This window comes from Anticarsia gemmatalis, chromosome 14 (genome assembly GCF_050436995.1).
Source record: "Anticarsia gemmatalis isolate Benzon Research Colony breed Stoneville strain chromosome 14, ilAntGemm2 primary, whole genome shotgun sequence".
Lineage (NCBI taxonomy): Eukaryota > Metazoa > Arthropoda > Insecta > Lepidoptera > Erebidae > Anticarsia > Anticarsia gemmatalis.
The window spans coordinates 5786488-5813792 of record NC_134758.1 but is presented as its reverse complement, the minus strand read 5'-3'; the positions used below and the strand labels follow the sequence as shown (position 1 = coordinate 5813792).

General features: G+C 37.6%; 1 protein-coding gene across 3 annotated transcripts; it reads left to right on the top strand.

Moving 5' to 3' along the window:
• The first annotated feature begins 399 nt into the window (after positions 1-399).
• Positions 400-27305, top strand: LOC142978248 (methanethiol oxidase). 3 transcript variants are annotated; one of them, XM_076122603.1, is made up of 11 exons: positions 400-1195; positions 7697-7854; positions 10277-10462; positions 22544-22703; positions 22811-22922; positions 23475-23672; positions 24533-24630; positions 24915-25102; positions 25477-25626; positions 26613-26731; positions 27064-27305. In XM_076122603.1, the coding sequence occupies exons 2-11, from the start codon at positions 7765-7767 to the stop codon at positions 27110-27112; spliced, it is 1350 nt and encodes a 449-aa protein (XP_075978718.1). In that variant the 5' UTR covers positions 400-1195; positions 7697-7764; the 3' UTR covers positions 27113-27305. The 3 variants fall into 3 exon arrangements, with proteins under 3 accessions (XP_075978718.1, XP_075978717.1, XP_075978719.1); XM_076122602.1 differs by lacking the exon at positions 400-1195 and adding an exon at positions 2972-3096; XM_076122604.1 differs by lacking the exons at positions 400-1195; positions 23475-23672 and adding an exon at positions 2972-3096.

The following is a 27305-nucleotide window of genomic DNA, read 5'->3' as shown; positions in this document are numbered from 1 at the left end:
TCCGCAATAAAGTCTACTCCTGATAAATGTATTATACAAACCGGAACATCAAAAATTATTCGCGTTTCTCACGACAAAGCAATTATGCTCCATCCAATGAACAAACATTCGTATCTTTGTCAACAATAATTACAAATACCCCAAACAATTTAATTTTCATGTTCCGAGTATCCAGACATCGAAAATGACAGTTTAATCGTTGTCATACAACATTGCGGTTTAATTACGCGATCCGAGTCGCGTCGCAAAGTGTTTAAGTATAGCTGTCACATCCAAATAAAACGCCCTTTCCCACATCCAAGAGGAAAAGTCATTGGGGAAATTCGTGGGGTGCGACGCACCGGCGTGTTTTCACTCCAGCCAGTGCCGTTTTCGCCTACGCCGCGAGAGGGCGCCGTCCGCGCGCTCCCGTGCCGACCACGTGACTTGTTGCTCAAAACACACAACCTCCGCTCGCACACAAACATGCATCCCGATGCAACGTGACGTGTTTATTATGGTACCGGAAACGTCAACACCTCACTGACATGAATTTTATAGCGAAACCCCTCTACAACCATGCGAAACTTCTCATGCTATTAAGTTTCGTGCTCGCTATATTGCTCACCGGAGTTTTTCTTCGTACAAAAAATAAGCAATCACAAATCACGAGTTTGGACGAAATTCAAGAGCTCGAGGACAGCACTGAATACGAGTCTATGATAAATGCGAGCGCAACGGAGCCGCGGAAAACGAGAAGAAAAGAATACCTGTACCGCCTTTTGACAAATACGACCCGTTCCCTCATACAAATGGAAATAAAAGCTAGGAGACTGGAGGAAAATATGCGTAGGATTAAGGAGAAGACTGCAGATTTATTGTGGAAGAACAAGGACAAAGCTTTGTGGCATATTCTGTTCAAGAACATAAGCAGACATATTTCAATCCGACACGAGTTCCACCAGCACGCGAGTCTGAGGCGAATAATGCAAGACACCAACACGCATTCACACAATAGGAAAGCGGGACGAAGAAAACTTCTATTTCGCCGATAAATACAAGTATAGATAGTAGCTAAGTTTATTGAAAAACATTTGTATACATATTACGTGGGAGACTTTAAATTCTGAACTGACAATAAGCGTATTTTAAGTCGTATTGTGTTTCCTCGGAGTGCGATTGAAGCGGAGTGCAACGCGTTTGTATCACAAAGCACGTATGTACCATGTGTCTGCCTTATTTCTTCATGTACTATTTTATTTCGCGATGCTATATCTTCGCCTTGTACGTTGTTAACGACGTTACGCTCTCTGAATGATATTATTGCTCACATAGATCTTGTAGGTAACAGGAGGACGATTCGGTTTTGTCTTATGTTTTGTTCAGGTAGGTATATCTTGATTGATGGCGTTCGTGATGACTGTTTGGGAGATAAAAACGAAGTTCGACGGTTTTCCCGGAGATCTACAGACCGAGTTAATTTTGTTTGACAAGATTAATCGGTGAAGTGTCTGTCATTTTACTTGCGGAGAATAGGTACCTAAGAGGAAATCGCAAACTAAATATTTTATTTGCCAATATTTTTGCGATATTGGTGTTTATTTTTAACTGGCTACAGTGATACTGATATGAAACTGTACACAATATTGTACGATAAAAATACAGTAACGACAGCAAAATAAAATATTTTTCATTCATCTCAAATCCTATTAAAGTATTTGTTTCATTATAAAATGCTTTATAGACTTGATATTTCATTGTTATAACTTAAACTGGCATTAAACTTGAAAGGCTTCTCTTTGAACAAAGCTGAAAGTATTTAATCGTATGAGTTTCAGTAAATAGATTTATCAACTTTATATACATTTTTGCTAACTTTTTCTTTTAAATTGAATTTGTTAAGTTGAAGTTGAAACGTAGCTGAGTTTAGAAAGAAAAGGACATGATACATTATATATTTTTTTAACAATTATTATGCATAAGTCGGCTGTAATTTTCAAAGATGTTTGACTTTCTGGACTGGATGCCACTAATCAGAAGCTTGAAATCCAGTCTTACCGAGGGGTAATATGTTACAATCCAGGTAGGTAGGTATATTGGATGTGTTACTTTATGTACATGCTAGTATTCAGCTACATATAACGAGACTGGACGCCAACTCCAACATAGTTGGAAGAAAGGCTAGGCTAATTAATTATGTATAAGAATCATTCGCTGTAAGCCTGTAATTATATAAATCCTAATTAGATACTAGGTATATATTTCGCGGGCTCTAAGACTAAAATAGTAATGTTCTAGAACAATACTTCGAAAACATTCCCAAAATAGTTGCTTTTTAATATACATAATATATTAATTACTTAACTTTTTTTGAGGAGCTCGTGGCTTAGTTAACAACAGCCGCACGGGTCGATCTCTGAGGTTAAGCTACGCTTGCCGAGGTTGTTCCGTGGATGGGTGACCATCTTATACATATCGAGTTCCTCCGTGTTTCGGAAGGCACGTTAAATTGTGGGTCCCGGCTGTCATTTTCGAAGATCTTTGAAAGTCGTTAACAGTAGTCAGAAGCTTGAAAGTCTGACAACCAGTCTTACCAAGGGTATCGTGTTAATACCCAAGTAACTTGGGTTGTGGAGGTCAGATAGGCAGTCGCTCCATGTAAAACGCTGGTATCCAGCTGCATCCGGTGAGACTGGAAGCCGACTCCAACATAGTTTGGAACAAAGGCTAAGCGAATATTAATTACTTAACTTTCGCAAAAAACATCACTTGATCTTACTTTCAATAACATTTATATGTAGATAAATAAATATAATAAGTAGATCACGTGAATAATTTGCGTAAAAAACTACTAAAGTAACCAAGTAATGTTCACATAGAAACAAAACAACTTTAAATTCATTGGATAAAGATGTTTAATCGGTTCACGGTACAAGCGGTCAGACAACATCACTGTATACACTCAGTGTAATGAGACAAACATAGCTAAAATCTTCAAGAGCGAAAGAGATGACAATATAAACGTATTATCATATAGCTGATATTTGCTCATCAAGTCTTTGGCTGTCAGTGTAGTTGGACGCCGGTATAACTATTTTGGATCTAAAATGGCGTGTTGTAAGTACAAGATTTTAAAACTTCTTTAATAAGTATTTAAATCTTAAGAGTATTATGTTCCACAATGCGCGTGAGTTGACGTATGTCATCTGGTTTTGAATAGGTATACATAATATTATAGTTCTTTTGCGACGTTTCGCCAAGGTTAAGTTTGTTTACTTCTTGCTTTTGAGTACTTATTTAGCTTAGTGTAGTTTTTATTAGCTCTATATTATAATTGTATCGTCTAGAATTGCTACAGCGGACGAAGTTTTCTAGAAGATTGTAGTATTTTTGTACATCGATATTGCATTGTCTGTAGTGATTTGCTATGTCTCTTCCCGTGGTATCTTAAAATCTATAACATTTGTATCAAGTCTCAGATACATTAACATGGTACTTGAATCGTCAGATACCTAATCTTATCATTTCAGATTGCAAGGGGGCGATTGTTATTGTTTTTTTTTCTGGAACATCAAATATGAACAACGTTTACTATTGTTGCTATACATATATCAATCAGAATTAATAATACCTGTGTATTACTATATTTTACTTGGTTCAAAATACTGTATGTAAGTATACAATTAATACATTATCTACTTTTTACAAGAAGATACTAGGAGTACTTTGTAAATGTACATTTATAATCTTTACAAAATGACTCATGATGCATTATAATTATATTGCATTCAATAAGAATACTTAGAAATAAGTATAAAGTGCAGCGGCCTCAGTAGCCGTTGATAACACCATTCCTTATTTTATCGATCATAACATAATTATTTACACTACAGTTCTATAAAAAAAACATCTTAACTACTTAGTAACATCGTTTAAATCATGTGCTATAAAAATAATACAGCTTATATATTATGTATGTATAATTAGCAGCTATGTACTTCAAAAACTCACTTTCGACTGTCTAACTATCACAGTTCATGAGATATAATCTGATGACCGACAAACAAACAGACAGCCAAGCTACAGGAGTAATGTCATTGGCAGTGCCATTTTTACCCTTCAGCTAAAAACCCAATAAATTAGAAGAAACAAAAATAATTACGAACAGTCAAATTTCAAAAACACAAAAATAGGAACCCGATCTGTAACACTAATAATGAACATTGTCTTTACAAGTTCATCCTAAGAATACGTAATACATTGTTTGAATCATAATAATTTTACGACGTCTGTTAATAAGTGTTTGCATTCTAGTAGTGTTTGAGATGTTCAAATGCATTGCGTATATTTGTCTCTATGAGTATCTACGTGACTGAAATACATGATAACACGTCAGTAAAAAAATTAATATGGTGCAGTTATATAATATATGATTATTTAAGGACTGCATTATCACTGCAACAAAACAAATTATATTGTAGAAGTGTAAAAAAATGGTTTCAATATTTTCCTGTTCGAAAACAAATCCTTACATTATACGATATTGTTTTTTCGGCCAACATAGCTAGTTTTAATTCCCGAAAATAAAATAATAATAATTTAAAAAAATGTGGAATTGAATCATATACATTATCGCCACCATAAGCCTTAGTTTAGCACATTTCATGATTTAAAAAAAAAACGCTGCCTAAATATAGTTAGGACATACAAAAAATTATTACAAAATAATATTAACACACAAAATACCAAGATTTAAAGTGTCGAGCTATAGTTTATTATTTTTAAAATAAAAAAATAATTAACATTTTCTACTCTTTCTAAAATAAATAATCAATATGCTTTATCACTTTGCATCAAAACATTCCTTCTAACATTCAAACATAAAATATATTTCAAACAGAGTACCTAATATTCTTCAACTCCTTTAACAGATCCTTCACGTTTTCGAATTGCAATCACGTCAACAGGTGTAATGAGATAATTATGCCAGACAGGTGTCTTGAATGATTAAGTTGCTAATTACTAATCGCATGGAGCACACCATGAGCGGCGAATAATCATACTAATATCGTTAAAGGAGTTACATACTGAATTCACCATTATATTAATGATCTACCTCTTCCTTGCGAGTGTAAACTAGTGCAATCACGAAGATACGATATTGATGTTAAGTTTGCAGTTTCAAAATTTGAAATACAGTAAATTACATTTATATTTTGGTGTTAATCTTACGTTTTTCTTCTAAATAGAAGTCTATCTCCAAACGATGAACTCACAATAGGTCGATATTCCATCCACGTTGTTAACAAAACCGTAGTTAGGCTACCTCAAATTAGATAAAATGTCTTACAAGAACCAAGTAATGTCTAGCACGCCAACATTAAATAAAGATACGTGTCAGCCATCCAACCATTTTTTCCCCAATCTGTTAACCACATCCCTGATTCCGCACGGTTGCTCCTATTACTATTTGTCAGCTCTTTAACAAACTTATTCGTTCGTGTCACACGATAAGCGAAATAAAAGACCAGTAAAAGGTCAGGCTATGAAAAAAGTGTCAGGCACATCAAGCGGGTTGCAATTTATCATTCTTGCCTAGAGGCACGGGCTCAAAGCGCCTTAAACGAGATCCCTCAAACGAACCCTAGTGATTTTAATCTCACTGTTTAGATAAAGAGCCTTTTTGTCGTAGAAAAATTACAAGAAGTTCTTTGAATATTAAAATGCGGTATTGGACTTAACAGGTCTTGTCAAAGCTACGGAAATGGGTGGAGATGAAGTACCTGTATCAATTTGGGCTCCGATATAATCTTGAGTGGAAATAAGATTGAGGGTCGTGGCTTGTTTTTTAATGTTGGTACTGAGATCAAAATAAAGCTGTGGTAAAAAAAATGTGTTAATTTCATGCGTAAATTAGATTTAAGATTTATTTTGTTTCGTTAACAAACCACGCCTTGTATCTAAGTCCAAAACGCATTTTTGTTAGAAAACAAAACATGTAGTTATTACTTATAGTAGAGCTTAGGTAGATATCCAATTATATAATAGAAAGATTCCCGAACTATAAATTAAATTTCATATTTTATTAATAGTATATTTTAAACACTGTAATATCACTTATTTGCTCTCCTTTTTGCAGCGGATAGCAATTTAACCATAAGGTACTTTTATAGTTTGGTTAGGTCCTATGGCTTGGAGCAGGGTGGGTTTCAGGGGTCAGTCAGCAGTTGTTTATTTACTCAGGCGATACTTGACATCGAGCCGCGTTGAAAAACGGTTTGGGGATAAAATAAAATTGCAACATACTGTAGTTTCATGAACTATAGTTTCAACAACACTTTTAATTACAATTTTCTGTCTAAAATTCACATATTTTACTGACAAGACTGTGTAATTTGCATTACTTGCTTATAACAAAGTATTATCATATTTATCACTATTCCATAAATAAACATAATGACTATTAACACCATTCTAAAAACTAGTATAATAAAATTGAAAATAATCAGAAAAACGTTCTACGTTCCCATTTTTTTATAAAGTCATACAAGTACGTTTAATTAAATTATAAATCTAAATTCCACTAACAACCATTAACTTCGGCGCGAGAATCCATCAAGAAAAAGGTTTACGGTTTGATCGCGTGCCGATACTCTAACAAAAAATGCTCCAATATTACAAGGGACTTTATAAACTGGACAACTAAATTATGCAACGAGCAATTACCGAAACAAACAAGTGGGTGTGGACTTTTGGTCGGCACTAGATGAATAATGTGAGAAACAAGCGGCCGGCTATGTGTGTGCGATTTGTATCTCTACTCCTTAAAGGACTTGTATGTAGTTTTAAGTAGTAGAGAGATTTTGTAAAAGAAGTAGTTTGCTTTGGTTCACAAAATGTTTTGTTCTTATGTTTTTACACAATAATATATTAAAATAAATGACTTCAGTTTAGAACTATATTAGTTAAAGTTTAACATAAGGCTCTCTTTAATCAAATATTCATATTATTATTACAACAAAGCACATAATTGTTCGCGAAACTTACCCCGAACCAACATAAAATAACATCAATAGTTCTAAAAGCGTAACACAATATAATATTCATAACCTATTACAATAACTAGTTACAGTAAACCAAAACAATAGGTTATTGATGAGATTAAAGGAACAAAGGAGTAATTTATATGCAAGCATTACCTGACGTGATTACCCAAATTGCGAGGGGTGGCATCCCCCGTATTTGGCCGCTACCCTCGTTTGTGCACGGAAAAATAACGTTTTGATGCCTATCGACGATTTATTGAAACTGACAGTTCCTTTTTCCAAAAGGAATTCGGAAAAACTGAACACCCCAAAATAAATATCAAGAGGGAAATGGAATTGGTTTTTATTATTATTCGCTATTACATGCACGTAATTTGCGGCTTATTCCGCTTCTTGGTGAAGTATTGGTAAAACGAGTCGAGTTTTTTCTTAAATAATAATAATAAATGGGAGACAAACAGGTTTTATTGAACGTTATCTAAGTTATATACATTCGTTTTGGACTACGAATAAAAAAGAAAGTACAAAGATAAGAATTGAATTGTTAAACTATTATGTAAATACAGTTTTTCATATCGTTATGCGTATAAATATATGTACATATTTAAATATATATATAAAGATATATAAATCTTTTTTCTACATTATCTAATACTACCTAATTTTCTCAGGTAAAGGCAAAGGCCCGGGCTACGCGTCTCCTCTGGACGCCTTCAAGAATGGCCCCCGTGAGGAACTGATGTATGTCGTCTGCATCCAACCGGACAAAACCAAACAAGACTATTTGGCTACTGTCGATGTGGACCCCAAGTCCCCGACTTACTCTCAGGTTTGTATAACACTAACATATTGTATTGCAGAAACTGTTTTGGAACGTTAAGGGGATCTTTTTAGCATAATTTTCTAATATGATTGTGGATGAACGGCTAACAATCGCCTATGGAATATCTTTTCAATACTAGCATAAGCGTTTTTTTTTTGTTCCAACTGTAAAGATATTTTCCAACAAAAGTAATTAACTCAATACAAATTGCGACACAAACCAAAACAATAACCTAAATTGAAACTGAACAGCACATAATACAGTGAGTTAAGACAGCGTAACAGGCATTCAGAAAGTAATTACCGCGCGAAGCTACGACGGCACGATTTTCCCGGAAAAGATAATATTCGTCCGAAAAGAAAAGTACGCAATTACGCACTACTTTTATATATTAGCGAATAAAACCTTACATTCTGCCATTTAGTCCGGGGTTGTCGTAGCAAGGCAATAACGTACCGGTAATCCTGCAGGATTTCAGGATTCACCCAGGAAGTATTATTGTGTACTTTGCGATTGCAATACCAGCCGGGAACTAAATTAACAAGCGGAATGCAATATATCGCCGTAGGGATTTGTTACCCGGATTATGGGACGTGATTCGTTTTAGATGTTCTAAAGTTCTTTTTAAGACCGATTACTGAAAGTAGGCTGCTTTTGATGGTCATTTTATAGCTGCTTTATACAGCGACTAGCACATTTTTTGTTTTAGGTCCCATTCCCGATTTACCAAAAATAAACTCAATTTTGTTTTGTCTCGTCGCCTGATTGTTATTGAGTAGGAATGAAATTGGCTTTATTTCCTGGAACACATTATTTGATTTCCCTCACTCAAGTTCTAAAAATAAAATATTCTTATCACTTTTTATCGGAATTTGTTATAACTATGTATGCGTACAATAACACCTCAATAAGGGAAGGCAAAATATGGTAACAATTTGTCATCATAATAAGATATTATTACACTTTGTCGTTTTGAATTGCGCCTATTTTTAGAGACACCGTTTAAATATATTTGTTAAGATAAAAGTTTTTAGTACGTAATAACAGGCATATGCATGTCTATTATGTACACGACGCTTCACGTATATTTTCAACATAATTAAGTTTTTAACATGAAACTTTGCTGCCATTAATCCTCGTCAATCATAAGTTCACGATTATGTTCATTATAATTTTATCTGTTAGCGTGCATGCATTATTTACTACCGTAGCACAAATTTAGACTTCAGAATAAGTGATGCCATCAAAAACATTCTGTAAAAACCTCAAGTCTCGCCGTAAAAAGTTGTGAGATCTATATAATACCAAGTCGATTAATCTATTTAGTCTCTACTTAAAGGACCTTCTGTCTTAAGTTATTACGTATGTTATTATCATGCCAATTTAAAAAAAAATACCTCTAAAACAAATAGACCGACCTGGCCATCGCATGATTTGATTATTAGTATGTATAACACTACACAGCGCGACGAGAAGTTAATGCTCCTGAAATGTTAATGGCGAATTTGTGTTTTCTTGCGATGACCAAGTCGATCTATTTGTTTTAAAGGTATTTTTTTTTAAATTGGCATGATAATAACATACGTAATAACTTAAGACAGAAGGTCCTTTAAGTAGAGACTAAATAGATTAATCGACTTGGTATTATATAGATCTCACAACTTTTTACGGCGAGACTTGAGGTTTTTACAGAATGTTTTTGATGGCATCTCACTTCTTTTTGTAGAGCGAACATAAGTCCAATTTGTATGGAAAGACGTTTTTTTCGTAATTCAACATATTTTCCTATGGGAATGTTGTTCAGTTTCATGGGCTAAACACCCTTACCCACCCTATATCTCCTTCCGTTATGCCTCATATAGTAGGTACCTATTTACACCTATTTATTTTATTTTCTACAGTAATAATAATTCATTGACTGCAAATGTAACCTTGTAATCTTATACATTTATATGGGATTACAAAGTTATTGTTGCAGTTGGTGTATTTAGAAAACTGGACCGAAATTAGAAAATATTAAATTTTTCCCATGATTAAGACACTAAACCCTATTTGTATCCTAAATTTAAAGCTTCTAAGTCTGCTGGAAGTACCTTAGACTTTTGATGATCGGTGAGTCAGTGAGTCAGTGAGTCAGTGAATCAGTGAATCAGTGAGTGACAAAATTCAAAATTTTAACAAGTCGTCATTCTTAAACTACTGGTTCAAATTGACTGAAATTTTAAATATACCGTGTTTATACAATGACTGATTAGTTGCTGAAAATCCAGGTTTCTTGTTTTATCCACAACGAAATTATAGGGGTGTCAAAAATAGCCCGAATTGCTTCGAGAAAAGGATGTTACGGCCGTGCCGCTTTTTTTTGCTCGACTTGCGGGGGCACTTCCGTGCCCCCAGATTAATATTTTCCATCATATCCTTCACTTAGGTGATTCACCGCACGTTCACCGGCAGTCCTGGAGACGAGCTCCACCACAGCGGGTGGAACGTGTGCTCCAGTTGCCACGACGACCCGTCTCTGAAGAGAGACCTCCTCATACTGCCAGCACTGAATAGTGCTAAAGTCTTCGCAGTCGATGTCGGCAGTGATCCAAGGAAACCGAAGATGCATAAAGTAAGTATTTTTTTTATTTATTCTGCAACGTTTGTTTATTAGGTTTTAGATTGTGGCCATCATGATCACTAGTATGTTAGCTATAGCTTATTATGTTGACCACTGGGTAAGAGATGGGTTAAGATTGGTAGTGCAATGTGTGGTTTACCAGACCACTTAATCCTGTATGTAAGCAATTTGGCTTCAAACATTAACAATGATTGCTTTAAGGTAAATTAATTGCAGTTCATCATGAAGCTCACTTTATGTTTTTTATAGGGTTTTAATCAACAATTCTAAAACAATTGTCACATGCTCCAACGGTGAATGAAAACATCGTGAGGAAACCTTGCATGCCTAAAATTTGTTAAATACATTTATTGAGGGCATGCAAAGTCCCCAACCCGCACTTGGCCAGCGTGGTGGACTCAAGGCCTAACCCCTCCCTCATTACGGGAGGAGACCCTTGCCCAGCAGTGGGACAGTAATGGGTTAAATTTATTTATTATTTTATTATTTTGTATATTCGCACATAACCACGCAAATAGCTACTTCCCAACTAGCACACAAGCTGCTTATACAGTCGTTATACAGCCTGATAGTTGCATAAGAGTCGTTCAAATGCTGTACAATTCTCTATAAGTTGTATACTAGCTATTTAAAAAACCCTTTAACAGCTAGGCGGGACAGTAGCCGTTTAGTAGGAAACTAATGACTTATAGTGATATATGAGCATGTAATTGCATCGCTAGACAGCCTAGGGAAGTATAACTGAGTTAATGGAATCTTCTATAACACCGTTAACTGTATAAGGGGACTTTAGGAGATAAAGGAGTTTAAACGGAGTTATGCGTTGCGCTTATAGCGCTCAAGAGCGTAAATAAGCTTTTTGTAATGCCTTAGGTTCTATAACAGATTTTTTTAGGGCTAGTGTATTACTCATCTATAAAAGAGTTGCGTAGGTCTTTAATAGCGCCTTGAGCGTTATATCAGATATTTATATGGCTTCTGTACGGCAAATAGATGTATAAGGTATCATTCGAAACATTTTTACAGCCATGGGGATTACAGAATTATGTTAAGCACCTAAAGCGCTATAACCGAGTAATATACCTTTATACTAAAGCTTAAAATTATTATCATAATATATTTACATAGGTGCAGTGGTGGTTCAGTCTGTCAACTGTTTTTAAAATAAAATAAAATAAATAAAATAAATAAAATAAATAAAATAAATAAAATAAATAAAATAAATAAAATAAATAAAATAAATAAAATAAATAAAATAAATAAAATAAATAAAATAAATAAAATAAATAAAATAAATAAAATAAATAAAATAAATAAAATAAATAAAATAAATAAAATAAATAAAATAAATAAAATAAATAAAATAAATAAAATAAATAAAATAAATAAAATAAATAAAATAAATAAAATAAATAAAATAAATAAAATAAATAAAATAAATAAAATAAATAAAATAAATAAAATAAATAAAATAAATAAAATAAATAAAATAAATAAAATAAATAAAATAAATAAAATAAATAAAATAAATAAAATAAATAAAATAAATAAAATAAATAAAATAAATAAAATAAATAAAATAAATAAAATAAATAAAATAAATAAAATAAATAAAATAAATAAAATAAATAAAATAAATAAAATAAATAAAATAAATAAAACAAATAAAATAAATAAATACGAGTAAAATGCTGGTGTGCGACCAAAACAGTTATATTGAAGCACTCCTATGCCACAACTGCAAAACCTTGAGGTCTACAACAGCAAACACTAGAGCCTTTGTACAGCTTAAGGCGCTAGAGCAGATGTAACCAACTCTGAGAGCTGCTTGATCGAGACGCCATTATAGCATTTGGTAAACATATTTTTTGAGGTTATTACGATCTTTTGAAGATCATATAAATCTATAGCCTGGTAACGTTAACATAAGTAAAATCATTTTTTATTACCTATAACCCTAATTAAATTATCTGTAACCCTCAAAGTCTTATTTATGTTCAAAATACGATTTCCAAATCCACATATCTATATAATTTTTGCATTTAAAACTGAATATTTTGAGGGCGCATGAAAATATTGACGATAATATACATATATAAGGGAGGTTGTTAAATAAAGTTCTCACGACGTTTAGTAGCAACAAGGTATATATTGAGTAAAGCGACACTGTACAGAAATTACATTAACTTATAAGAGATTACAATAAGAGGTATGAGAGAGCGCGTGCGTATGCGCCGCGTTCGAGCGAGGTAGGCCGACTGACTGCCCGAGCGGCGAGCGACGCGTGGTATGGCGTGGCGGAACCGGACGCGAGCGAGACCGGCGAACATTCGGAAATGTTCAACCGTTATGGCGAACGTTGGGAAACGTTCTCGCGTTACACACTCCCCCTCTAGTTCAAACTAAGCGTCCTCGCGTTTGTACTAGCATTCGTATCTACGCGGCCGACCGCGTCTACGTTTTGGTCTGACCGGGGTGACTACGTCGCCTACATACGGTGTGAGGTGAGAGACGTGATAACGACCGATATGTTCTCCTCTGTCGATTCCTTCTATAGTGTAAGTGGTAGGGCTCACCACTTCCTTAATGCGGTAGGGGCCATCTCTCCGAGGTATGAACTTCACGGATTGCCCTGGGCCCACATTGTTCAATCCTTGCGTCTTTAGCAATACCAGGTCACCTACGTTGTAGTCCGGCGGAGGTCTTCTACCTTCGTCTGCATACTTCTTTTGGGTGCTTTGGACACGTTCGTGGGTTTCTCTGGCGTCGAGCAGCACGGTTGATAACTTGCGGAGATAAGGAGTGATGTTGTGCACGAAATTATCATTGTCTACGATGGTCTTCATATCGGCAATGACATCCGAAGGCGTACGCAGTTCCCTCCCAAAGGTAAGGTAGGCAGGCGAAAATCCAGTGCTCGCGGTGGTCGCAGAGTTCATCGCGAACCTTATGGCTGCGAGGTGAGTATCCCACGAAGCATGGTCCTTTCCCACCAATATGGCCAGTTGGGGCTTTAGGTCTCTATTCTTCCGCTCTACGGGGTTCGCTTCGGGGTGATACAACGGAGTTAGGGACTGTTTAATACCCATTACGTGACAGACCTGTTGCATCACTTCGGCGACGAATTGCACTCCATTGTCGCTAACCATCCTGCGCGGGACTCCGAATCTTAAGAAGACCTCCGGGATCAAGGTCTGAGCGCACTCAACGCTTGTCGCGTTTTCCAGAGGAAATAGCTCAACCCAGTGGGAGCATACGTCTTCTATAATTAAAATCCAGCGATTACCTTTCGACGTCCTGGGCAAAGGGCCGAACAGGTCGACGGCTACTACTTCGAATCGTCGGGCCGGTGCTGGGGTCTGTAAGAGTCCTGCAGGTTTGCGATTATCTACTTTATAACGTTGGCAAGCGGTGCATTGTTTCAGGTAATTAGTTACGAAGCTTCTCATCCCTGGCCAGAAGTACCGAGCTCTGATGCGTTGTAAGGTCCGTTCGGTGCCCGGGTGTCCTGCGGTAGGGGCGTCGTGGAGATCTGCGAGAATGCCCTCTCTCTCGTGTTCAGGAACAACCAGGCAAGCGGCGTCGGCGTCATCAGGTTCAGGTGTGCAGCGATACAAAACACCGTCTGACATTAGGTATCCTCTTTCTGACCAGCTCCTCCCCCTAAAGGGGTCGTCGGTTGCTTCTAAGTCTTGTATTATTTTCTTCAGCTCGGGATCTTTCAGTTGATTGACGCGGACGTCCTCAGGCTTTCTGTGTGGCATATCAACAGTTACTAGGCACACTTCACAACCACCTGGGTTCTCTTCGCAACAGGCGGGGCGGCTCAAGGCGTCAGCAATCACATTGACTTTTCCCGGGGTATATTCAATTTGTAGGTCGTAGGCTTGTAAAGTCAACGCCCATCTCGCTAGTCGACCGGTGGGTGACTTCAAGCTCATCAGCCAGCGTAGAGGTTGGTGATCGGTCTTGACGATCACTTTTGATCCTTCTACGTACCCTCGAAACTTGGTGATAGCCCAGACGACGGCGAGGGCTTCTCGTTCAGTCGTGGTGTAGTTGCGTTCGGCTGGAACTAACAGGCGGCTGGCGTACTCGATAGGCCTTTCGTCAGAACCCTCCCCCTGCATCAAAACAGCTCCGAGGCAATATCCGCTACTGTCTGTACGGAGAGAGAACGGTTTCGACTGGTCTGCTTGACGTAGAATGGGTGCGGTGATCAGGTGTTCCTTGATACGCTCAAAAGCTGTTTGTTGCTCTTCCTGCCACTTCCAAACACTGCTCTTCTTAAGAAGGTCGGTCAGGGGTTTGGCGATCGCGGCGTAGTTCGGCACGAAGCGACGGAACCAGCTGGATGTAGCTAAGAAGCCTTTCAGTTGTCGTTCGTTTCTTGGGGCGGGCATGTCACCAATCGCCGAGGTCTTCTCTGGGTCTACTTGCAGGCCGCCAGGAACGATGATGTGGCCTAGAAACTTCACTGAATCTCGGGCGAAACAACTCTTCTTACGATTGACTCGCAGGTCAAACTTTTCGAGTCTGTCGAGCACTGCCTTGAGATCTTCAATGTGACTGCCGTAGGTAGGTGACAAAACGATTAAGTCGTCCAGATAACCCAAAATTGTCACAGGTCTACTCCTGGTGGGTTCAGGAACTGTCTGCTCTTCAGGGCCTTCGGGGTCTTCACGCTCCGTCTGTTCGACGACTGGAACCATCAAGTTCGATTTGAATCTGTCGATCAGCCGTTGAAAGGTAGCGCCGGAATTTCGCAGGCCCATAGGCATTCTCTTGAATCTAAAGGTGCCGGAGGGGGTAACAAAAGCTGTCTTGTCGCGGTCTTCTTCCGCCACACAAACTTGAAAATACCCTGAGTGGAGGTCGAGCGTGGTCATGTAATTGGTCGTCTTCGCTGCGTGGAGTATGTCTTCTATGCGCGGTAGCGGGTAGCGGTCTGGTTCTGTTACTGCGTTGAGCTTCCTGTAGTCGACACACAAACGGACTCCGCCATCTTTCTTCGCGACTAGAACCACGTTGGCGGCCCACGGCGACTCACACTCTTCTATAACATCGGCTTGCAGCAGCTTCTCCAACTCGTGGTCTAACAGCTGTTTTTTCATCTGTGACATTCGGTACGGCGGGGAAGCGGTCGGTTCCTGCTTCTCGTCGACTCGAATGCGGTGTACGGCGTAGCTTGTTGGTGGTCCCTCGGTTGCGAAGCGGTCGGCCTTGTCGATGATGAGCTGGTTAAGCTGCGATCTCTGCGCCGGTGACAGCTTCGTCCCTTCATCTTCTCTCAGCGCCAAGCCGATGGTATTCACGCTCATTAACTCGGCGTTGCTGGTGGGCAAGAGGTTATAAGATTTAATAAAGTTAAACTTTGTTCCGGGGGAGTCATTAAAATACCAACAGCTGTGCTGGAGGTCCAATAATATCCCAGCCTTAGCGATGAAATCCTGTCCTAGAAGTGTTCTATTGTCAGCTTCTGGCATCACTAGGAAAGTTGTAGGTATAACACGACCTTGGATCGTGATTTCGGTGTCGCACCGCAGCAGTTCGCGAAACTGTGGAATCCCATCGGCGAGGGCGACACTCCGGCGCGTTTCTGTAAACTTAGTACCTCGATTAAGTAGGATGTGGTACAACCCTGGGCTGGCGAGGTTCTCGGTGGCACCGGTATCTAACACCGCAACACCTACTAAAGACGCGATCTCTACCTTAACTGTGGGGTGCGCGTTGGATTCGTCAGTGACGGCGCTTTGGAAATGCGCATTGTCGGAAGAGGGGACGCTTTTACATGATGTACACTTCGAACGAATCACTCCCTCACGGCCACAGCCGTAACATGACAATGGCGCTTTTGCAATATTCCGGTCACTTTGCTTCGAATTTTTCCTACACTCTTCTACTGAATGCCCAAAACGTCTACACGATGTACAACGTGGTCTAACACGTTTTGAAACCAAATCGGTACTTACGTTTGAACTAGAGATGGGTGTGGCACGCGAAGGGTTGTTTCGAACAACCTCAGGCGGTAGAGGGTTAATGTTTACATTTTGTGAACACGTGGAATTTTCGTTTAACGTCTCCTCAACATATCTCGCTCGCTCGAGCAGGCAGTCGACGCTACTTACGCTATCGCGCGCCAAACGTTTGCGGATTTTGCGATTTAACAAGCCGTATACAATATCGAGTATCATTGTCTCGGGTATATCGTACGGTAAACGTGACACTTTTGACCGCACTCGCGAAATGAATTTGTCGGCACTTTCGTCGTCACTTTGTTCACTTGCGAAGATCTCTCTGAAGATCCGGTGAGCGGGGCGAGGGGCGCCGTACATGAATCGCAGCCGGCGTATCGCGTCGTCCCAGTTCTCCACCGTTGATTTGACGCCTTGCCACCACACGGCGGCATCTCCCGTCAGCAACATCGGCAAACCTCGTAGCGCGTGTTCGTCGGACACGTTAGCGCACTCCTTGAACACGAGTACGCTCTCGACGAAAGCTTCCAGGGTTTCCGCGCCGCGTGCGGCTCCGTCGAAACGAGCCGTGCACCGGGTGAAGTTGCTGTGCAGGTTCGCCACGCCGGCGGCGTGCGTGGCGGCGGGTTGAGTCGGTCCCATCCTCTCGCTGATCGGCGAATCCGGCGTCGGTGCCGGCGACATGACGCTCCTCATGGCGCTGGATAGCAGTCGCGTGAGTTGCTCCTCGGACATTGAGATCACGTTGCTACTCGTCGTAGGTGTGGGCGTGGCCGCGTCGATCGCGCTCGCGGGGTTCGCAACCACGTGGCTTTCCTCTTCGCTGCTGGAACCATCGTTGTTGGAGGCACGTTGGCGTGTTTTCGGCGGCATCTTCTCGCCGATATATAACGCACGACGACTAACCAAACGATGAGCGGTAGAACAGTCCACTGGTTATGTGCGTACTCGCGTCGGTTGGTATCGTAATGGCTACCGTTTCCGAGCACGTGCCACTAGTTGGGCGCAATTTATAAGGGAGGTTGTTAAATAAAGTTCTCACGACGTTTAGTAGCAACAAGGTATATATTGAGTAAAGCGACACTGTACAGAAATTACATTAACTTATAAGAGATTACAATAAGAGGTATGAGAGAGCGCGTGCGTATGCGCCGCGTTCGAGCGAGGTAGGCCGACTGACTGCCCGAGCGGCGAGCGACGCGTGGTATGGCGTGGCGGAACCGGACGCGAGCGAGACCGGCGAACATTCGGAAATGTTCAACCGTTATGGCGAACGTTGGGAAACGTTCTCGCGTTACACATATATATTGACAGCAAACTGGAACTCGCACTTTCATATCACGTACACAAAGAAATAAAAGCGATAGACTACTTGTTATTTTAATAATCCAATCCGTAAAAATAAAATGTCTCCTCATTTGTCACTGATGATTCATTTTAAAAAAATATATTTAGTTTACACCATAATAAACCGACCATATTACTAATTTAGAGCGTTAGCATTTATAACCGTTACACAGTAGCGCTAAAATAAGGTAAAGGTGGTATAATCGCGCTGCAAGAGCTTTTTCGAACGCTCGTGGCGCTAACCACCTCTGTACAACAGCTGGTAAGCGCCACGAAGCTGCGAAAAAGCTCTTGTAGCGCGATTATACCACCTTTATCTTATTTTAGCGCTCCTGTATTACTACTATACTACGTACTATTATAATTACTTTTTACGACCACTGTAGATCCAATGTCGAGCTATAAGCTGGACAGTATGGGCCTATTTGACGCTACAAGAGATCTGTAGCCGCTTATAGAACCACTATACTTCTTACTAAGGAGCCTAAGGCGTTATAAAAATCCTTTAACCGGCCATAGTGCAGCTTGTTATAGCGCTTGTGTGCTAGTTGGGTTACTTCTTTACACAACGTAACAGAAGATTATAGTTTGACGACCCACACTAATTAGCGAGATGCAATAACCGAAGCATACAAATTCATGACCTCGTTTAAAAATATATCATGGAAGATTATTATATGCATTTTATGAAGCCCTCGTGTGCGGGGCCGTTATGACCTTAATTACCTAAATTGACTCTTCAGCTAGTCTATACAGTTGACTAGTAATTGAAGAGCTTATATTTTAAAATGTAAAGCTTGTAACTTGTTAGGTAAGTAGAGTAAATGTTTAGTTATTTTTATTCCCATAAGTGTTTTTATAGTTAGCATTTGCGTTTTTTAGAAAATAGTACTTCCGCGTACGATTGGGGCCAAATCAATTTTCAAATTAAATCAACGATTGCTTGACGATACATTGCAATAATTTGAAATCGTCCTTCTGTATAAAATTTTGCGTTTTATAGTAAAAAATATATAATATTAAATTGAATTTCATGAAAACACCGATGAGATTGTCTTCCTATATCGCATTTCTGTTCTTTGATGCTACTATCTACGAACAAAGGTTTCAGCAAAGAATGGAACGTTGAGGAGAAACTTCAACAGAGTAGTGAATAAACTTCCCGTTGAATACTGTGAGGGTACACTCTGTATATTGAGTACAAACGTGTAGAGGTTAACTCAAGTGTGTGCAAACAAAAACTTAGCGAATCTCACAACTTTAGAACCAAGTCAATGCACACAGTACAAAGTTACTGGGTTTCTATTCTATTTAATAAAATGGGTCACAGTTTTGTTTGATTTTTTTAAACAATCGCGATGTGAACAAGTTAAATATTGATACGTAAAGGGGGTTTAAAATGCGATGAAAATTTACTTCGGCGTTTTAATCAGAAGTACATTTAGCGGTAGTTTATCTATTCAATAGCGTTTAAACTCAGATAAAAAAAATGAATAGATAAACTCCCGTTAAAAGTGCCTCAGAAAGCGGGAATAAATAAGTCAGTTGAAACAACTGGTATTTAATAATGTAACCTTAAAATTTCCCTGCGCTTTAGACGCTCAAAAAAAATTGGTCTGGCTGGTTCACACTAAGCGCCATCATAGATACTGGATGGTACGTAAAGACGCGCGTAAGAAGCAAAGAGTATCACACTTCTATAGAAAAGATGCCATGAAAGCGTTCAAAGCCGTTCTAAACACAGTTTGTGTATACTATCAACACGCGTCGACGGTCCAGCGCAAAGTCTGCACTAGCTAAGCTCATCACACCCGAGCGAAATCTAAAAGAAGCTATTACATACGCTACACATCATATATATTTCGTATATTGATAACTAGCGAACTTGCCCGGCTACGTCCGGGTATAGTACAATTTTAATATTCCCATGAGAATAAAACTTACGGGATTTCAGGTCCGTTACAAATATTTTTCCGACAGTTACTGATTAAAAAATAATTATCCGTTTTGTATTAATTGTCCAAAAGTTATGCCGGTGATTCATTTTTATTTGTATAGATGTACGATGAAATTGTGTTAGCACTTCATTAAAGTAGAAGATTTTCTTAAATAAGATTTTAAAGTTACTCAAGATTAAACTAAAACAGTTGATAAAATAGGCTGTAGAATAAAATATAAAGTTCAATCAAATAAAGAAAATGTATGGGTGCCTAGAATGAAAATGGAATTGCTCTCATTCGAAAACTTCGTTTCTGACCGAATAGCTACTTACAATTCCAAACCGGAGAGAATGGTTTCCTTCGATAAATCAATAGTGTTCGTATAAAAAAGGTGTGAACGAAATGGATAAATGTAAATTTTAAAAGCAATTCAAATACAATTTAGTGAGAGTTGTTTTCAGATAGTATGAGACAAGGATTTCTTTTACTATTTCTTGTTTTACTTTATCGGAATGAAGTTTTTTTTGTATGAGATTTCATTATTTTGACAGATTTAGTTAACCTTCTCATAATTATCTAAAATTATATTCCATTATAATATTGCTGGCTGAATTATCGTTTGGAAAAAATACCAATCGGCCGCAATATAATACATTTCGTCCTTTATTAAAAAAAAAGAAATATGAAGCCAATAAAAATAGCCAAGTACTTATCTACGTATTTTATAAATCGTTGTAATAGATTTATGGTCCAGTTTTACGATCGACTTGGCAACCAACCGTCTGCGTTCAAGATTGAAGAGTAAACAATTTGTTTTGGTCCTTAAAAATGCAGTTGCGGTCGTACAAACTTGGGGAAGTCGGTACGTGCCGATACAGTGAGGCTGGCGGCTAGTCGTAAAACTGAATTTTTATGTCAACAGATCTCCGAAACTTTTTTAATTCTTCGCTTTTTATGTTTCGGATTTTCCGCCAGCAACTACAAGTTTATTGCGAGAGCGTAAAAACTGAAACAAACGGCCGCTCGACGTAGTAAATTGTTGTTTTACGGTGAATGCAGATTTACGAAGATATTTATACACACAAATGAAAAGAGCCTGATGTTCAATGCTGTAAATTGGTTTTGTTATCTTAAAAGGATACTCTTATCTCAATACAAATACATATGTGGATCCATTTCCTGTGCATTTATACAAAAATGAAACATATCAAAATAAATTATCAATATTTTCTGTCTGAGTGCCTTCACATATCAGCAACGAACGAATCAACAACTGTCACAAAATATAAACTAAGCTTCTAAATCCATCAAATTTGTTGAACTGACGCGAGCAATTTCACTACTATGGCATAAATTGAAAAATCCTCACAAAATATGATATTAGCTGGAGTAAAAGCTGTGTAAATAAAAATATGTATTTTATAACAAAATTGCATATTACGCGAACGTTCTTACGTCAAAGGGATTCTTGGTTCCATCAAATACTTATAACATGCTTCGTTATTATAAAAATGTATCAACTCCGTATTTATTTACTTTGCTCTTGATGTGAGGGAAATTGGTATAATATGGAGCTGTTTGAATATTGACTCTTGTATTTGATTTTCCTTATTTTATACTAGATGTTGTTTAAGGTTTATAGAAAATCAACATCTCTATGTTAAACGTGCTATAATATTTCAGGATCATAGTAGAAGAAAATTTATTTCTAATTTGTTGTTTGTTTTTTCTTGTAACAATGTAGCAAGATTATACCCACCTGTTCATAGTTCTGTAGTGTACACTACTTGTGCCAAATAATGTGCGGACGATAAACCAACACAGTCTAATTACTATGATGAAAATGTGCTGAACACATTTTATGAGACTAATTACGCAAAAACTCAAGTCATTGAATATAAATTCTTAAAAGTTACGACCGCGCGAATAAAAGCTTAATTAAAAGTTCATGATCTTAAGATAATTCCACTCTATTCAAATTGTCTTTAAAATTAAGTAAGTAAATTAAATTTTAAATTATTTTAAGATATCTTGGGAATTAAATTAAAATACTAAACATTTTTCATAGCTAGTATATTAAAATTATTACCAACATATAAGACAGAACAAACGAAATATTTATATTGAATAAGTACAGGAATAAATCCCATACGAGAAACTCTACGAACAGAAACATATTACCGAAATAATAGGACCAATAATGCAGGAAACTATTTGCCGATTCAACTCCATAACCTCTGTTGTTCGAGGTAATTTACCAAACTATTTCCTCCTTCGAATACTTTCTGTCTCGCTCTATCATTGGCCAGTCCCACCATAATTATCACCGAACATCACATAGTTCGATGGCGAAATTTTCGCTACGAACTGCCTCGCAAACTCATCCAGAATCTGTCGTCAAACTTGTAACATTCCAACTCTCACCAGACAGTTCGCGAACTCGTTATATTGGCTGTTAGACCTTTGCTTGTCCTTTTCACACATACTTCACGGTGTACCGTATATTTGGCATCAAATATTCCGTGAATTCTAGCTAAAAAATACCACTTTCCATGAAGGTTCGGCCAAATACATGTTATCGTTTAGGTTATTATTTATTGACAACCCTAGTAAATGGACTGTGATGTTAGCGTTAAAAATGAGGCCTAAAATCTAAGGTACGCATAAAACCTCGGAGGTACTTCACCCAAAAAGTTTATCCCAAAAAAGCTAACTTAAATGTAAATCCCTCACTATCGGCTAAACTGCTAAAGACCTCATTCTCTCAGCTCCCTTGTATAGAGGGTTCATAGCGAAAATCTCATTACCAGGTAATCGACGGCTCCGAGATGAGGTCATTCAACTGCAGTTACCCGCACACGACGCACTGCCTGGCAACCGGCGAAATCATGATTTCCACGATGGGAGATAAAGACGAAAACGGAAAAGGGGATTTTGTGCTCATCGACTCGAAGACTTTGAAAATGACAGGTGAATTGTAAACGTGCCTTTACAACGATTTGACAGGGGAAGAGATCGCTTAATATACTCGACATTGAAAAAACACGCGATTTATCTTGACTTCGCTCATTTTTTAGGAACTTGGACGAAGGGAAATAAAACCGCCAATTTCGGCTACGATTTTTGGTACCAGCCCTATCACGATGTGATGTTTTCTACGGAATGGGGCGCACCTAAACGATTTAAAAGGTGAGTAGTTTATGAAAACACATTACGTAACCTTTTGTTATTACTAGCAATCTCTGTGTCTATATGTATAAAAGTTTGCCGAGAAAAATGCTTTGTTTTTCTGATCATAATCTACCTCGTTAAGCAGATTAAACATATTAAAACGATTATAGTCTAAGCTCAACTGCGTCGTATGGTATTTTCGTTGTTTCGCCTTTATTACAGAGCTCGTTTAAAGACCAACCTGTAGACTTTTAGTATGCTCAGTTTAACTAAACAACCTTTATTCCTATCTCGCTTTTGTACACCAAGCCCAACGAAATTAAAAGCCGCTTTTTTATTCTCCTACTTACTTTAATCTAGAAACTGAAATCTTAATTAGCTTAATAATACGAGTAAGTTTCATATTTTTTCGAGAGAAACATGCTTATTTAAATACTGCCTCACTGCCTACCTGACCTTCACATCACACTCATAAGGTTTTGTGTCTAGAATTTCAACATATTAAGAAAATAAAGAAACATTCTACATTTTTCGAGTCCCTTATGCAAACATGAACAATTTTCCCCACAGCGGATTTCACGCAGAAGATTTAAGTGACAAGACACTGTACGGTACGTCGTTGAATATTTATAAGTGGTCAACGCGCGAGTTACAGCAGGTCATAGATTTGGGGCCCGAAGGCTGCGCCCCCCTAGAGATCAGATTTCTCCATGATCCCAAATCCGCGCAGGGATTTGTCGGATGTGCGGTGAACGCCAACGTTTACAGGTACGAGATTTGTAAGGATTTTAGTTACGAGAACCTTGGAAAACTTTTGAACGTTCAGATAGTTTTGTGTGGTATTAGATTGCGTTTGTTTTGTAAGCTTTTATTTTATTGTATTGTTACTTCGGCCTTATTTTATTTGCACATGAAATGTATATGTTACTGTAAAATCCCGAACGATGGTAAATCCTAAGATTTTCCGGTATAACCTAAGATTTACCAACTCGCAATGGTAAAAGTCCGAACAATTCTTTTAATTCGAACTTTTACCTATACTCACTTGATGATGTCGAGATGTCGCCGGAGCCCCGCTTCGCGGGGCTCCTCCTTCTGGGTGGTTAAAAAAAAATAACCACGAAAGCTAAGGTGGGAGCTTCGCTTCGCTCGCTCCCACCTTAGCCTTCTAACCTAACCTACCCATGTCGCTTTGCCCAAAACTCCTTCTTTATAACTATGTCACAGTATATAATTATACCGTGAAATAGTTATAAACATAGTTATGAAAGAGGATTTTTTTATATTTCGTAACATAGTTTTTAAACTCTGGCTTGTTCGAACTTTTACCATTGAGAGTTGGTAAATCTTAGGTTTCACCGGAAAATCTTAGGATTTACCACAGGTCGGGCTTTTACAGTAACATATATTTACTTTACTGATTTTATTTATTTCAAATGCTATTTAATATTTGTTCCCTCGTAACAAAAAAACGTAACAGACTTAATAAGTATTTATGAGTATATTATTTTAAAGAAAAAGTAACGGAGCGATGTGGACTGCAGCGGCAGCCGGTCTTGAATAAAAAATATTTCGCTGCAGACTTAAAAGGGATAACTAACTAAAAGCTTTGAATTAACTTTATTCAGGTTTTACAAAACATCAGACGGAACGTGGAAAGCCGATAAAGTCATCGACGTACCAGCAAAAAAAGTTTCCAAAGACGGCGTAGAGTCCGAGATTAACGGTAACTTTTCTGTTTAGCTGTTATTTCACTCTAGTTTATCCTACATTAACTTTTTAGTTGAAGCTTCTTTTGTTCCCACATTACTTTGGATTAACTGAAAAAGGTTTTACCATTCCACAATATCAAAATCCAATTCTCAAATGGTTGAAAAATGATAACCTCAATCGACTCGATTCATAAAAAGTGATCCCCTATATGAATTTTCAGCTAAGACTTTTCTGGCTTCAATTCAATTTTCTTCGCGTTCACCGGAAAATGACAGTTCTATTAACTTTTTGTTCTAGGTTTATTGGGCGACATTATTATTTCTCTAGACGACAAGTATCTGTACTGTTCGTGTTGGATGCACGGAGATGTCAGACAATATGATATTAGTGATCCCGAACATCCAAAGCTGACTGGCCGCGTTCAACTGGGCGGCGTGATCGCCTCGGACCCCGACATTAAAGTCCTAGAGGACAAAGAATTGAAGGCAAGAAATTCCTCGTTTCCAATATGAATTGTAATAGTTAAAATTAACGCTTCATGACTTCACACAATTACGTTCCGCCGTGTCATTCTTTTCATTTCGAGTTTTTACCCCGTGATGTTTGCTAAATTACTTTTCAACGTTTTTGCCATTTGTGTAATGTTTCACTGGCTTTGGCGTTACGATTTTATTAAAATTATATTTATTTTGTTTTATTTTTACAGAAGCATTATCGTTGCGTATGAAAATATTTTCTTGTAGGGCATTTATGTAAGACATAATTTGGTTAAATGCTTGATCGTAAACATTGTCACCGTCTTTATTTTTATCGTATATGTTTATGTATTGTGGTCTTATTAGCCATATATGTTTAACAGGAACGCCCAGAACAAGTGACAGTAAAAGGAAAAACATTACAAGGAGCATGCCAGATGTTGCAGCTATCTCTCGATGGCAAACGCCTCTTCGTCTCATCATCCCTGTATTCTCCTTGGGACACACAGTTTTATCCCAAAATGGTTAAAGAGGTAAAACTTTATTGCAGTATTATTGCGGGTGAATTTTTTATGAAAGGTATAACACCAAATACCATTTACGCTCGAGGCACGTAAGTATCTGCTTAGCTTTTTATTTTATTTACCTTATACGAGTATTCTTCGAATAATAAGTGCTTGTCTGAAAATGTTGATCTAATTGTACATCGTTCAGGGAACGACATTTTCTGCAGTAAAATGCAGTATAAAATGCGATATATGTTTCGAAATATATTTTTTAACGGTCCTGTAAATACAACATTCTTCAACTCATAGCTACTCCCAAAAATGCAGAGGCTAGAGACCTTATTAAATGTCACGCCGCCAAGTATGTGAAGGCTGTAGACAAAGTATTTTATTGGGTTGCGTCCACTTTCGCCTAGCCCAGACCGCAATAAACAGTCCTTATCTCTTATATCAAAACCTTCGACCCTTGTCTTATTTATATCTACGCCCTTTATATAATGTTCTATAAAGTTATTTTTCTAAGGTACGTTTTGTGAGACCTACGTCACCTGGGGATGTTGAATAATTCACGAGCCTCATCGCATATTTTGTCATACAAATAACAGACAGCCGTTGTAATTTTAAACCAAGTAGTACCGGAACTTTTCTTTTTTCGTAAATATTACATGAAACATGAATGATATTTCGCAGAGAAATATCATTTTCAACTTCAATAAGGAAGGAAGGATATTGTTACAAAGTACAGTCCATCGATGCTGCCATTTATTTAATGAAAATTTTATTTAAATGTGCCTCCGGGTGTTATTCTTTTGGAAGGATAAATATTTAAAATCTTGCGTCGATTTTATTACTTTTCAGTTATTTAAATTTGAATATAAATTATTTAATTTCGCCCGTGAATATGGAGATATTTTTGTATGCATTTTTTTATTTATGAATAAATAATTGCAAACTGCATTATTGAAAAATCTGCGAGATTTCTTTTGTGGAATTCATACACATTTGTATTGTAGGGCGGTTGGATGGTAAAGTTGGACGTGGACACAGTGAATGGAGGCATGAAGTTGGATCCGGACTTCCTCGTCCACTTCGGGGAGGAACCGGACGGGCCCGCGCTGCCACATGAAATGAGGTACGAACTTTATAAGTTAAAAAGGTATGAAAATATGTTTTGCGAAGTTCGTGTTTGAACTTTGCAAAGTTAAATTTAAGTAAACGTAGGGTAATAGTTTTTATGCAAAAAATTGTAAAGGATTATGTTAGTTACTTTTGTTTAATGCAAGTTTTTAGAATAAAAGAGAGGTATTAAACGCTCATTTGACTTGATTGTCAGTTGTCTTTTATGAAGTCATAAAAAAATGTTTGACCATTCAATTTTACCCCAAACTTTCACTTAAAATTTTAAATGAAACATGACACATTATGTTCATTTTAAGATTGTTTATCGTTATATCATTTTCACAGATATCCCGGTGGGGACTGCACTTCCGACATCTGGCTGGCCAGTGACTAACTCCGATAATTCGCTTATCGAATGTGCCAATATTTTTGTACGCGTAATATCAGTAATTTTTCATAAATATGATGTCTACTACGTTTTCAAGTACATTATTGTAAGGCGTAATTATGTTTGATTAAAAAATAAATTTGTGAAAATGTATTTTGTATAAAACAAATGTAATGCTTATAGATAATAAACGATTATA

Coding starts and splice junctions, on each gene's coding strand:
- LOC142978248 (XM_076122602.1), top strand. Junction 7,855..10,276: donor AGTCCCCGACTTACTCTCAG/GTTTGTATAACA, acceptor TCCTTCACTTAG/GTGATTCACCGCACGTTCAC. Junction 25,103..25,476: donor TAGAGGACAAAGAATTGAAG/GCAAGAAATTCC, acceptor TATGTTTAACAG/GAACGCCCAGAACAAGTGAC.